The sequence below is a fragment of the Colossoma macropomum genome, unplaced genomic scaffold (genome assembly GCF_904425465.1).
Source record: "Colossoma macropomum unplaced genomic scaffold, Colossoma_macropomum, whole genome shotgun sequence".
In the NCBI taxonomy this organism is placed as follows: domain Eukaryota; kingdom Metazoa; phylum Chordata; class Actinopteri; order Characiformes; family Serrasalmidae; genus Colossoma; species Colossoma macropomum.
Window position 1 is genome coordinate 21567145 of NW_023494793.1, and position 14127 is coordinate 21581271.

Consider the following 14127-nt stretch of genomic DNA (forward strand, 5'->3'; position numbering starts at 1 on the left):
TACCTTTAGTCAGGGAACATAACTGAATAATCCACTGAAATTATATTTTCTAAGTTCCACACAGCCCGTCTCGTCTCCAGACTTTTTACTTTATTGCTCTGTTTTAAAACGTTAAGTTATGAAAAGGTACAAATGTGTACTTTTCACCTTGGAAAAACTTATTTAGGGTACACAGCTGAACCTTAAAACCACTGTTGTACCTTTGAGGGTACATTTACATTGTTTGTACCTTGATGAATGACAAATATACCTGCACAGAACCTTTAATTCTAACACTGTACTTCATTGCATTAGGAAACAAAATGTCAAACCAAGTGGCATGTATTTTAAACAGACTATTTTGAGACCATCATTTTCCTTTTGTAAAATATTCTTTCAAATGGTGGCTGGTGGAAGTGGGCAAAATTGCAAAAATGTAATATTGCAATACTTCAAGAAATTTTCATGACACACAATATGTCACAATATTTATATATCTGACCTGTTGGAACGGAAAAAAATACAATGATATTTTTTCACTATTTGACATATTGTGTTGCACTAAATCCAGTTAAACAGAACTAATTTTGCTCTCTTTATAATAAAACAGACAGTCGGTCAGTGTTCTACAAGTACTGATGATATGCATGATATGTTCAGAAAAGCATATTGTACTGTATTTACATAATTTATCACAATAATGCTATTTTGCCTCATATTGCCCAGCCCCAGCAGCTGAAGTGTTTGAGATTGTTATCGTTTTAGCAGTATCTTTGCAGTCTTCTGCAGGTTTACATCTAAAATAGCTCCAAATGTTGACGTTTTCTCCTCTGTGCTTGCCACCACCACGTCAGTATCACTGCAGTGCTGAGAATGATCCACCACCCAAATAATACCTGCTCTGTGGTGGTCCCATGGGGGTCCTGATCATTGAATAACAGGGTAAAAGGGGGCTAACAAAGTGTGCAGAGAAACAGATGGACTACAGTCTGTAATTGTAGAACTACAAAGTGCACCTATATAGTAAGTCGAGCTGATAAAATGGACAAAGAGTGTAGAAACAAGAAGGTGGTTATGATGAAGGGGCTGGCCGGTGTATAGCATAGCAGTACGTGGTTTTGAACACAGCCCGTGAGGTTTTGGAAGCGCGCTAGTAGCGCCGTCTACTGACATACTTCAGTGTTACACCTTTAGACTAAACTGGAAAAAACAGCGTGGAAAGTCCTTTTAAATGGCACAAAAATGACCTGAGATTGTTACTGCTTCGTTACCTGGTGTGGTAACACACTCCATGTTATGGTGACTCATCTCTGTAGAAGGACGAGATGAACACAGAGAGGCTGCTGTGGTTTCATGCTGACAGCCGTTTCTCCCCCCGCAGTGGGAAATGGTAGGACCCAAACATGGCGGCCTCCACACTGCAGCGCTTTCTCCTGCCTGTCAGGAATGCGGCTAAATGTGCAGCCTTTAACTTAACTGGTGGGTTTCATTTGATTTTATTATTCATTGTTCATTAGGATAGCTGTTGATATTGTTGTGTTGGAGTACGTTCGTTCTTTCTGAGTAAGTCAGACCGCAGAGCATGCTCTGGGAGCCAAGGTTGCTAACCTGCTGTACTGTAAGGTTATTAGCCAACCTAGCTAGGTAAAAGAAAGAGTTATGAAAGTCACCGATTTGAATGGTTAATTAACTGAAACAAACAAAAAATTTAGCGTGTTAATCTACAAATCAGCTTTTTGTCTATTATCAGTACACTTGTACGTGTCCATAGTCAAAGCATGAGCATGTCTCGTGATACAGTGTGTCTAAGGAGCTCCATCAGACCCCATTATGTCATGTTTCAGCCAGAAGATGTTTACTTTCAGAAGCATACACAGACATCAAAGTGTGGGAACAAAGAGAAAGCGATCCCCAAAGCCTGGGTAAGTAGCCTTTCAGGTAGCTCAAAGCGTTTATTTACACCGATCAGTCATAAGATTAAAACTACCTTTTTGTTTCTACAATTATTGTCCATATTATCATTATCATATAGGTGCATTTTGTAGTTCTACAATTACAGACTGCAGTCCATCTGTTGCTCTACATACTTTGTTAGCCTGCTTCCACCCTGTTCTTGATAGCTTAGGGAGCAGGTATTATTTGGTTAGTTGATCTTTCTGAGCACTGCGGTGATGTGGTGGCGTAGTGTGTGTTGTGCTGGTATGAGCTGCTGCTGCTGCTGCTGGAGTTTTTAAACACTGTGTCCACTCACTTTTCACTCTATTAGGCAAAGTGTTGGTCCACCTTGTAGATGTAAAGTCAAAGACAGTAGCTCATCTGTTGCTGCACAGTTTATGTAAGTCATCCTCTAGTCCTTCATCAGTGGTCACAGGACGCTGTTGGCTGAATATTTTTGGTTGGTGGACTATTTAATATCAGCGGTGACGCTGAGGTGTTTAAAAACTCCAGCAGCACTGCTGTGTCTGATCCACTTTTACCAGTGCAACACACACTAACACACCACCACCACATCAGTGTCAAAAAGATCCACCTCCCAGATAACACCTGCTCTGTGGTGGTCCTGGGGGGTCCTGATCATTAAAGAACAGGGTAAAAGGGGGCTAACAAAGTATGCAGAGAAACAGATTGACTACAGCCTGTAGTTGTAGGATTACAATGTGCACATTTATGGTAAGAGGAGCTGATCAAATGGACAATGAACATTCATTACTGCAGTAAAACAAAGAGGTGGTTTTTCTGTTGTAAGTGATGGGTGTGCATGTGACAGTTTTCAGCAGGGGGCAGTGTTGATTATGCTATCTCTAGCTATTGTAACTCAAGGTGTTGGAGTTTTGCCTTGTTCTTCTCTGCACTGTATGAGTACATTTTAGTTCTCCAAGGTATAAACAATGTAAATGTACCATCAAAGGTACACTATGGTCGTTGAGGTCCAATTTCAAATAGTGAGTTTTAAAGGTAAATTTTTTTTTCTCAGAGGAAAAGTTCATATTTTTACCTTTTTATAACGTAACCTTTTTTAAAATACAAAAATAAAATAAGAGGCCTGAATTCAGAACAGGCTGTATGGAGTCAGTGCTTAAAAACTACCAACTGCAACGGAATATTGTAATTGTTCTCTGCCTAAGTATACTGAAGACATACCTTTGAGAGAACGTCCACATTAACAGTGTTTCTACCCTGAAGTGTACAGGTTTTTTTTTGAGAATGTATTTTGGGGTTCCAGATGATCTTTAAAAAGTTTCATATAGTCATAAAGCAGATTTTGAAAAAAAAAAAAATGTAAAAAGTAATTAAAGGTATGTCTTAGTTTTTTACTATTAGATTGACTTTTAACGTGATGCATAAAGACTGTGTTAAAAAGAGTCATAGGGCATATTAAACTAATTTGATGTAGTCATCCAACTAAAACTATCCAACCGACAGTGGTCCTGTGGTCAGAAACTGATCATTGATGAAGGGCCAGACAAAAGGATGGCAAAACTGATGAAGTTAAATGCCCTGAAAAGACTGTTCAGTGGTCTTTCAATATCAAAGCAAATATCCATGTTTGATTTTCTGCCAATCTTTTGAATAAAAAAAGACAGTAATCCACACCATATTTGCGTGTGTTGTGCAGTAAAAAATGTATTGTTTTCTAGATTTTGGTCTTACATATTCTAGAGTATTGAATTTGATTTTAAAAAAATGTGCAGCAACTCTAGGCACTTCAGTAAAGGCACTTTATGATTTAATTGCTGTTCAAGTGGTTTTATATGCAATCCAGTCTGTTACTCATATGTGTGTATTTTTACATTTCTTTTTTTTTTGTATCTCTTTTCAGCTGAACTGGCTTCTCTAATGGACAGGTCTTATGAGAGAAAGTTTCCAGTCAGCTCTCTCACTATATCTCGGGTGAGGAAGCACCATTATTCACATACATTATTGTTTATCTTGTCTATATGTTATATAATCTGTTTGTCTACATTTACTGAAAAGCCATAACATTAAAACCACCTCCTTGTTTCTGCACTCAATGCCCATTTTATCAGCTCTACTTACTGCATAGGTGCACTTTGTAGTTCTACAGTTACTTTGTAGTCCATGTGTTGCTCTGCATACTTTGTTAGCTCCCTGAGGTGATTAGTTTTTAAACACCTCAGTGTCACTGCTGGACTTAGAATAGTCCATCAACCATAACCTAACAGTAGCCACGTTTACATGCAGCCGAATAATCCGTTAATAATCCAACTAATTGCTCAATCGGAATAGAATACGTCCATGTAAACACCTCAATCGGAATAGTCTAGTTCGATTGAGGCCATTCGGAAAACAATTTCTATCCGATTGAACAAGGTGGGTAAACCTCTAAATAATTTGTTAATTAGAAGAATAATAGCCATGTAAACGCCTGGACCTCACGTGATGTTCGCTGTCATGGTAACGTTTACTCTAAGCGCTACTCCATGCATGCGCGTCATTTTGCATCGGATTACTTGTAGTGAGCATGTAAACGAAGATTTTCCATCAAATTGTTGAAAAGAGTGTGCATATAAACACCTCAGTCTGAATCTGTAATCGGATTGTATTCAATCGGATTGGCAAAAATCTTTGCATGCAAACATAGCCAGTGTCCTATGGTCAGTGTACTGTGACCACTGATGAAGGACTAGAGGGTGAGCTATTGTCTCTGACTTTAAATCTACAAGGTGGACCAACAAGGTAGGTGTGTCTGTTAGAGTGGACAGTGAGTGGACACTGTGTTTAAAAACTCCAGCAGCACTGCTGTGTTTGATCCACTCATACCAGCACAACACACACTAACACACCACCATGACAATAACTGCAGTGCTGAGAATGATCCACCACCCAAATAGCACCTGCTCTGTGGTGGTCCTGTGGGGGTTCTGACCATTGAAGAACAGGGTAAAAGGGGGCTAACAAAGTATGCAGAGAAACAGATGGACTGCAGTCTGTCATTGTAGAACTACAGAGCGCTCCTATATGGTTAGTAGAGGTGATAAAACGGACAGTGAGCGTAGAAACAAGGTTTTAATGTTATGGCTGATCGTTGTACTTCTTGTCTTTGCAAATTTTAGAACATTAAGAACATTTAAGTATACGTGTAGGCTCCATTGTACTGAGTAACATGTCTGCCTTTTTTTAGTTTGTAGACAGTATATCCTCAAGAGAAGAAGTTGATCAAGCTGAATACTATCTATATAAGTAAGTGCATCCCACTAGCCTCAACATTCAAAATCTGCAGTTTGAATGGTGGAAAGTAACATAACTGTAAAAATTTACCTCACAACTCATCTTTTGCCTCTTGTCTTTTTAGGTTTCGCCACAGTCCAAATTGCTGGTACCTCCGGGACTGGACAGTCCACAGCTGGTTTAGGCAGTGCCTTAAATATGGAGCCAGAGATAAGGCCTTGTACACACTCAAGAACAAGGTAGGGTTTTGTTAGAAAACAGTGTTTTGAGAATACCAAATTTTCCACACAAAACAAAAGTGGTGATCAGTAAACACTGCATTTTTAACACTAGCTTCTAAGAGGGCTGTTACATACTCACCAAAATCAGATATTGACTTGATCGCCATATTTAGGTACAATTTGGAATGTTCCCAGATGAGTTCACCTTTAATCTTCTGATTGACTCTTATCTAAAAGATGAAGACTACAAGGGTGAGTGCCTTAAGAAAAAATGATAACTGGAAACTGATAATTTGAACTCAGTTACTTCTGTCTCATCTGTCTGATGGATGTCTTGCCAATAACAGTCTGTATAATTGACTGTTTGGACTGTTTTTGTCATCACAGGGGCCTGCTCGGTTGTTGAGGAGGTGATGCTCCAGGAAGCTTTTGACCAGCCCACAACACAGATATTATCACTTCATGCCCTGAGCAAATACTTGGCAATCAGGCCTGACCTCAGTGTATGTATCCCCAGTGCCATCATCTTAAGCTTAGAATATCTGATGGACTTTTGTTGATTTGAGATGAAAAGAACTTCATCTGGAGAACGTTTTATGGGAGGGAATTTTCCATGCATTTGGGAGGGGTCTAGTTTTAGGGCTTTTGTCTTGCAACATGGCTGGGTCCTAGGACTCTTTCTAGAACATAATGTGTTTCAGACTTGGTTAGCCTTTAGGAAGTTCTCCTAAAAGAGTACACATTCTACATTAGTGTTTCCCTGAAGTTGATTCATATTGTTTGTGGTTTAACGTGGTAATACAATGTTTTAATATTGTAATGTTTTCAAACATTTCTTTACCTCTTAGAATTAAAGATGCACTATGTAGGATTTTTTAAAATTTACAGAAGTAGCATTGAGTCAGATGAAAAAAAAATGCTTAAATATGGTGTCCGAGCGCTGCTGCGAGTCACCCTGTAAAGCCTAAAATTATAATTTGCAAGTCAGTGATGTCAGGTCAGTTTTTCGGACTATGATATAGATCTTTACGTACTAACATCAAATGCACAGGCTCAAAAAGAAGGTCTGGCTTAATCTTTAGATCTCAAATGTAAAGTTAACATTATACTGATGAAGATATGATGACAATAGTAGCTAACCCACTTATACCCTCAGCAGACGTGCTCGCAGTCTTCATGTTCATCACTCAGGAAAGGGGTCCGAAGCACAATTGATGTTACAAAACGTTCTTATGCACATTTCATGCAATTACACATTTCCACCAGAGAGGTCTCCAAATCCCTAAATCAGCTTTTTTACTATGCCTTTAAGACTGATATAGGTAAATAATCTTTGTTATGATTAGCTAAACAGTGTGTGAAGTGAAATGAGGAACACCATATTTTCACAACAGTTTGAATGCCAGTAACTTAGCTACAGACTGCTGTAACAACACCCCTTATCTCTTTGATGTGGTCAGCCAGGCTCTTGTTGAATGAGTGGTCATGTAAATGTGTTCATGGTTGTGACCGTTCAAAACAGGCCATTTTTGCAGCTTAGTTTCTGTATCTGGCCTAATACATTTTGAAACTTACATATTTACTATATACTTAACTTAGTAGAGTACAGCGGTGTCCAATCTTACCTGCAAATGGCTGGTGTGGTTGCAGGTTTTCATTCCAACTAAGCAGCCTTGGCACACAGGATCAACTGTGTGAAGACTGAGACCGCTTGATTAAACAAGTAGAGTCAAGTGTGCCCCTGCTTGTTTGGAATGAAAGCCTGCAGCCACACCGACCTTTCGCGGATAAGATTGGACACCCCTGACATAGTACATCATAAAAAAAAAATCAGGTAAAAAAAAAAAAATCAGTTTTCCTTCAAGTCTCAGAGGTTGCTGCAGGCGTAAGGTGCAAAATGATGTTATTTGCTAAGACTGGGAAATTATTTTCTATGTGCAGTGGCAGGAGGAGAAAAACGTGGGAGCAGCTCTTATGCTGGCTGGACTGAAGCAGGAGAACTCAGCTGGCCTTAGTGCTCAGTTACTGGGTCATGCCCTCATTGGTGTGTATACAGTGTGCAAGTAAAAGTAATGCATCATCTTTAATATTTGAATGTTTAGTAACAATAATAAAATCCCTACATAAAGGACTTTGTAAAACAGTATAAGGCATATGCAGCTTGCTCACTTAATGAACACTTACATAAACAACTACAACAACTGTTAGATTCATGTAAGCTATTTCTGGAGAGGTTGATGCTGTTTTTTTGGGGTTTTTTTTTCCTTTCAAAAATTATGTTTTTACTTATGTCATCTTCATTGCAAAACATGGTTTATGACTCCTTCCTCAGGTAAGGTGGAGATAGCCAGAGGAATACATGCTGTGTTTCACCAGATGCCCTTAATCTGGACTCCAGGCTACCTTGGCCGATCCCTGGCTGTTATGGAGAGAGTGTGCTCTGATGCAGGAGATTTGAAATTATCCAAGGAAGTTGTGAGTATTTACTAAGATAACACACAACATCGCTCAAATTAAGTTTTGACTCACTATGTAATACACTCACTCACCTTGCCTGAGGGGATGGTTTTGAGAGAGACCACACGGTGTCCTTTTGAGTTATGTCATCACAAACTCAAAATTCCACAGGCGAAGGTCATTTTGAACACAGGAATTGTGCTTTGATTAGAAAGATAGAATTTAAGAAAGTCAGGAAAGCCATAGAGTTCTGCAGCTGTTTCAGCGTAGGGCAAAGACACAAACAAATGTGACAGTATTCAATATACTAAAGCAATTGTATGTTAAAAATCAAATCTGCAGTGTATTTGAAGACATTTATGCCATTTTGACAGTACATTAGCAGGTTTATTCTAAAATTTGAGACTTATTTTGCCATCTTTCATTTTCTGTATTTTTCAGCTTGATTACTTACAGAAAGTACTGCAGGAGCTTTCCTCCATTCCTGGCTCTAAAACAGAGGAGGAGAACAACACAGAAAACGAGGCTCGTGACAGCATAGATGAGGAAGATGAGCTTGAAAGAGCTAAACTACCACAATACACAGCTAAGTTCAAGGTTGGTCTTTGTGTTCTTTCATAAGCCCTCCCACACCTTCACCAGCACACATATTCCGACCGGCCATTTCATTAAGTACAACTCTTGTCTACACTTACTGTCCATTTTATCAGTTCCACATGCCATATAGGTGCACTTTGTAGTTCTACGTTTACAGACTGTAGTCCATCGGTTGCTCTACATACTTTGTTATCCCCCTTTGTCCTTGTTCTTCAATGGTCAGAAGCCAACAGGACCATCATAGAGCAGGTATTATTTGGATGTGGATCATTCTTAGCACTGCAGTGACACTGATGTGGTGATGGTGTGTTAGTGTGTTGTGCTGGTTCGAGTTGATCAGACACAGCAGTGCTGCTGGAGTTTTTAAACACCTCAGCATCACTGCTGGACTTACAACAACCAAGCAAAATTATCCAGCCAGGAGTGTCCTGTGGGCAGCATCCTGTGATGACTGATGAAGGACTAGAGGATGACCATTACAAACTGTGCAGCAATAGATGAGCTACTATCTCTGACTATACATCTACATGGTAGACCAACAAGGTAGGTGTAGCTAATGGACAGGATTTGGACTGCTGTGTCTGAGCCACTTGTACCAGCACAAACACACTGATTATCCACCACCCCAATAATAACTGCTCTGTGGTGGTCCTGTGGGGGTCCTGACCATTGAAGAACAGGGGCGTCTAAAAAAGTATGGGGAGAAACAGATGGACTACACTGTGTAATTGTAGAACTACCAAGTGCACCTACAGAGTATAGATACAACAAGGTTTACTTAATTACAAACTCACAATGAACAATGAAACACAATGAAAAACAATGTATTTTTTTCTCTCAAAGTTTCAAAAATATTTTACAGTTAAGTCAATCTGCCTGTTACCAACACAAAACAACATGCATATTGACATCTAGTTTATCCATGGATGCTTGGTAAACGGCCAAACTGGGATTTGACTTATCACTTTATGGGTTCAGGCCATATATTTTGAAAAAAAAAATACTCACTCTTACTAAATGCTTGGACACATGATGTATAGGGATAAAAAAAGAGACAGCAAGAACCAATCAAATTCTCCGTTTTGGTGGGTGAGATATTTCCTCATGCGATTTTGTGTTTAGTCTAGGGAATTCTGCTGCACACTATTCCAGTAAATATTTTCACTGCAAAACATGTACTAAAACAATAACCCATGAGATGCCATGTGTTAAAGTGATTTTATTTTTGGTTAGAGTGTTACTGTGTACCTAAAATACCCAAGGTGACTAAATCACTGTAACGCATGACCTCTTGTGGCTTACTGCTTTTATGAAACCATGAACAACATATGATAAAATACACAATTTTTCAAACAATGATTTATTATTATTCCACCAAGAATGGCTAGCTTAATATGTAGCTTACCAATAACACTGCAACAATGGCAGTTTAGCATTAGTACCTCGTATCTTTATGCAATTTCCCATTTATATTAGCACCGAGCTAATTGTGTTGTGTATCCTTTTTCACATGCTGGAGCTGAATCTCAACTGCCTCCCTACTCCCTTTGTAGTGCACTGTGTAGGAATTAAAATACTGGTTCCTGCACATGTCTAACAAATAGTCATTTGGGATTCAACCACATGTGCACAGCTCCATACTGGGTATATAGTGTAGTATTTGGGTGTAGAAGCCAGAATTTCTTCTTGCATTGGGCACTATATTGGGAGTAGGGAGCCATTTGAGATTAAGCCTGGGTTTAATGCTGCTTAAGGCAGATTTCACTAAAACACAGACATTTAAGATTGTAGAACTTTCAAGTGACACATTATTCACTTTTTTATATTCCAGTTTGATAGGGAATCATATATTAAGCACTTTAATATCAAATATCAAAGCCTTCGATGTTAATGAGTTTAGCTAATGGTGGAGGCTGTTAACTATTTTTGGCCATTTAGCCAGCTGACTAGTTCTAGTTAAGAAAATAAGTTGTCAGTCCTACAGTTTAAACAAAGCCAGCTGTATCGGTGGGCCATGCAAGCAGCATTACAATCAAAGATTAGTCCATTAACTTCCCAATGTTTTTTTGTGACAAAATTATTAGCCAGTCAGGACCAGAACTATTCATTTTATAATTGTATTTAATCACCTGGTAACACCGTTAGCCCCCCTTTGACCTGATGAAGCTTTACACTCTTGATCATTCTCTCAAGCAGCTTCATGAGGACCCACGAGTTGTCTCTTAAGAGCTTATTTTTTCAAGTTATTGTTGCTTCCAGACTTTTGGCCTGTAGTGTATGTTTTGAGTATAAGCATAAGTGACTTGGTCTGATTGTGGTTGAACCAACAAGAAGCTCCCCACATTTTTACTCGCTCTGTTCAACCTCTTCATTGTCTGGTGGGCAGGAGCTGAGTGGGCAGCTGCAGGTGCAAGGGAAGGTGGACTCTGGCAGCCTGGAGGCTCTCGTTTCCCACCTGGTACAGGAGAAGCTGAGGCCCAGCGAGGAGTCAGAAGTGGCTCAGTACCAAAAGAGGGTGCAGGACTGGGAGGCCGAGCGGCGGCAGCTGGCCGAGAGAGAGAAGGAGATGAGAGAAAAAGTGCAACAGGAGCGTCTGGCCAGGCAAGCGGCCAGAGCGGCCCGATAACACACCCAACACGGGCATGGCTACAGGCAGCCGAAAAGCGCTATTGTCTTTTATGTTTATTGTGTTAGGTTGAGTGGACGGAACTTGAGATTGTGTATTCTTTTTTCTCTTTTTTTCCCCCTCAAGCCCTGTAAGTCTGTGCAGTATAAATAAACCATGAACATTTGTCAACTCTCATATTTAGTCTGTGTCCATTCATGCTGTTTATGATATGCCAGAGATTCTGTGAGCTCAGAAACCAAGAGCGAAACAAACAAAAAATTAGCTTATATTTAGCCCAGGTCATTGTACTGCATGATGTTAAAACTGCTAAAGTTATAACAGAGTAATGGTTAAGTAGATTACTTCATTATAGGAAGGAGGAATTAGTTCAGAGTGCCTTTGTTTGGTCTTAAGGATTATGCAACACTTTATCTATACATTTCCAAACAAATGCAGCAGGGAGCTGTGCTGAAGTTGTTTCCTTTAATGTTTGGCAGGATTTTATAGAAATCGTGAGATCCTATCTGTCTAACTCCCTTTCTTTCGTATTCACAAGCGCCCACGTGTGCCTGTAGCATCTCAGCACACGACACAAAACACATTCTCCTTCTATTCCGTAGTTGTGAATGTGGCCACATTTTTGTGGTTCTTGATAAAGGCAAAAAAAGAATCATTGATTAGCGAGATTGTTTGTTTTTGGGGTCTTATCTGCTGAGAGCACAGAATGTGGTCTTGCAGTGGTATTTTCCTTTGTTGCTGCAGGAGGTATTATCAGCTTGCCTTGTTGCAAAGAATGCCAATATGGATAAATACTGCACAGTGGTACTAAAATGTTTTTTGGTACTAAAAGTGGTTCCCTATACTGGCATCCCTATTCCTGTACCAAATAAAATGGCAAAAATGTTATTATATATAATGTTGTGTTGACTTGAACAACATGTGAATTCACTAACTCATTATTTATTTAATGTGGTCAAAATAGCCATTAAATACCACTTACTGGTTTTTCAGGATACATTTGTGAGGTGTGTAAGACATATTCATTTGCATGAGGAAACAAAGTCAAAGTAAGGAACTATGAGTTTCCCAAACTGGAATAAAAAAAAATAAATAAAATAAAAAATGTATAGGGTATAGAAATCTAAAAAAATATATTAAAAGTTTTAGAAAAAAATCAGACACCTACCAACCATGCAAGGCCTAGTAGACCACCAAACCTGTTACCATCAGATAAACAGTCTATCATTTTTGAGAGAGAGGAGAAAATCAAGCTCCACTCTTGCTTCAGATCTAAAAAAAATCCACAGGTGTGTCTGTCCATCCTTCCACTGTGAGAAGACAACTCAACACCATGAGTCTGGAGGGATATACAGGTGTCAAGAAACCAATTGTTAAGACTGAGCTTTTGAGGAATGGAAAAATATCCCTGTAGGTTTGATTGAAAGACTGAAAGCAAGTTTCCAGAAAAGAACAGAAACTGTAATAAAGGCAAAGGGCATACAGACTAAATACTCAAAAAATGATATTATATTTAGTTGAGGCTGATGTGTTACTTCCTGTTAAATGTATGTTCTGCTTTTTTACTAATACTGAAAAAATAATTATCTTGTACTTTATGGCTGTCTTAACTGGAAATTAAGTAGATGAAGGGTGGTTTCTGACTTTTGCACTGTAAATGTACACAAACATCTATAAATAAAACCCCTAGTGTCCACATGTATTGTCCATTTTATCAGCTCTACTTACCATACAGGTGGACCTTGTAGTTCTACAGTTACAGACTGTAGTTAATCTGCTTCTCTGCAGACTTTGTCAAATTAGCCCCCTTTCACTCTGTTCTTCAATGGTCAGGACACCCACAGGACCACCACAGAGCAGGTACTATTTGGGTGGTGGATCATTCTCAGCGCTGCAGTGACACTGACATGGTGGTGGTGTGTTAGTGGGTGTTGCGCTGGTCTGAGTGGATCAGACACAGTAGTGCTGCTGGAGTTTTTAAACACCTCAGTGTCATTGCTGGACTGAGAATAGTCCACCAACCAAAAATATCCAGCCAACAGCGTCCTGTGGACAGCGTCCTGTGACCACTGATGAGGATGACCAACACAACTTTGCAGCAACAGATGAGCTACTGTCTCTGACTTTACATCTACAAAGTAGGTGTATCTAATAGATACAGATAGATATAGTGGACAGTAAGTGGACATAAAAAAACACCGATGTGTCTGATCCGCTTGTACCGCACAACACACACTGATGATCCACACCCAGAGCAATACCTGCTCTGTGGTGTCACTGCTGGACTGAGAATAATCCACCAACCAAATATATCCAGCCAACAGCACCCAGTGACCACTGATGAAGGACTACAGGGCGGCTAACACAAAGTGTGCCATAACAGATGAGCTACTGTCTCTGACTTTACATCTACAACAACAAGGTAGGTGTGTCTAAAAGAGTGGACAGTGAGTGGACACAGTGTTTAAAAACTCCAGCAGCACTGCTGTGTCTGATCAAGTCACACCAGCACAACACACACTAACACACCACCACCATGTCAGTGTCACTGTAGTGCTGAGTATGATCCACCACCCAAATAATACCTGCTCTGTGGTGGTCCTGACCATTAAAGAAAAGAGTGAAAGGCAGCTGACAATGTATGCAGAGCAACAGATGGACTACACTCTGTGTACTACTAACAATCTGTGAACTACTAAGTGCACCTATATGGTAAGTGGAGCTGATAGGTGGTTTTAATGTTATGGCTGATTGGTATAAGTGGTAATGCTCTGGAAACTCTCAAATTGTACTTCTTTAGTTCACTCAAGAGCTAACGCTGATCACTGTTTCAAAAAATAGGAGTAAAAGTATCAGGTTTTAGACAATTATTGAAGGGAGGGTAAGGAGAAAGGAGTATCTTTATTTGTTAGTTTAGGCTTATTACAGGTTACAAAAATAAATGTAAATGCTAAGTAAGCCAGGGAAGTGTTCTGTTAATGCCAAGAGACTTACTTCTGTTAAAAACTAATATATGGATGCTTATCAGATGCATGTTGTGGGCTGACTCTATGTTTG

General features: G+C 39.5%; 1 protein-coding gene across 1 annotated transcript; it reads left to right on the forward strand.

Annotated features, from left to right (window-relative positions):
- The first annotated feature begins 1180 nt into the window (after positions 1 to 1180).
- mrps27 (mitochondrial ribosomal protein S27) lies at positions 1181 to 11247 on the forward strand. The gene is made up of 11 exons (XM_036578804.1): positions 1181 to 1458; positions 1824 to 1901; positions 3800 to 3870; positions 5123 to 5181; positions 5294 to 5408; positions 5564 to 5642; positions 5778 to 5893; positions 7332 to 7434; positions 7723 to 7865; positions 8289 to 8444; positions 10831 to 11247. Exons 1-11 carry the CDS (start codon positions 1383 to 1385, stop codon positions 11068 to 11070), a joined length of 1236 nt encoding a protein of 411 aa, XP_036434697.1. The 5' UTR covers positions 1181 to 1382; the 3' UTR covers positions 11071 to 11247.
- The last annotated feature ends 2880 nt before the right edge of the window (positions 11248 to 14127 follow it).

Bases quoted from the DNA above. Each gene is read 5' to 3' on its own strand.
- mrps27 (XM_036578804.1), top strand. From the start codon at position 1,383: ATGGCGGCCTCCACACTGCAGCGCTTTCTCCTGCCTGTCAGGAATGCG. The intron at 5,409-5,563 runs GTAGGGTTTTGT...CGCCATATTTAG, and splicing joins TGTACACACTCAAGAACAAG to GTACAATTTGGAATGTTCCC. The intron at 7,435-7,722 runs GTGTGTATACAG...CTCCTTCCTCAG, and splicing joins ACTGGGTCATGCCCTCATTG to GTAAGGTGGAGATAGCCAGA.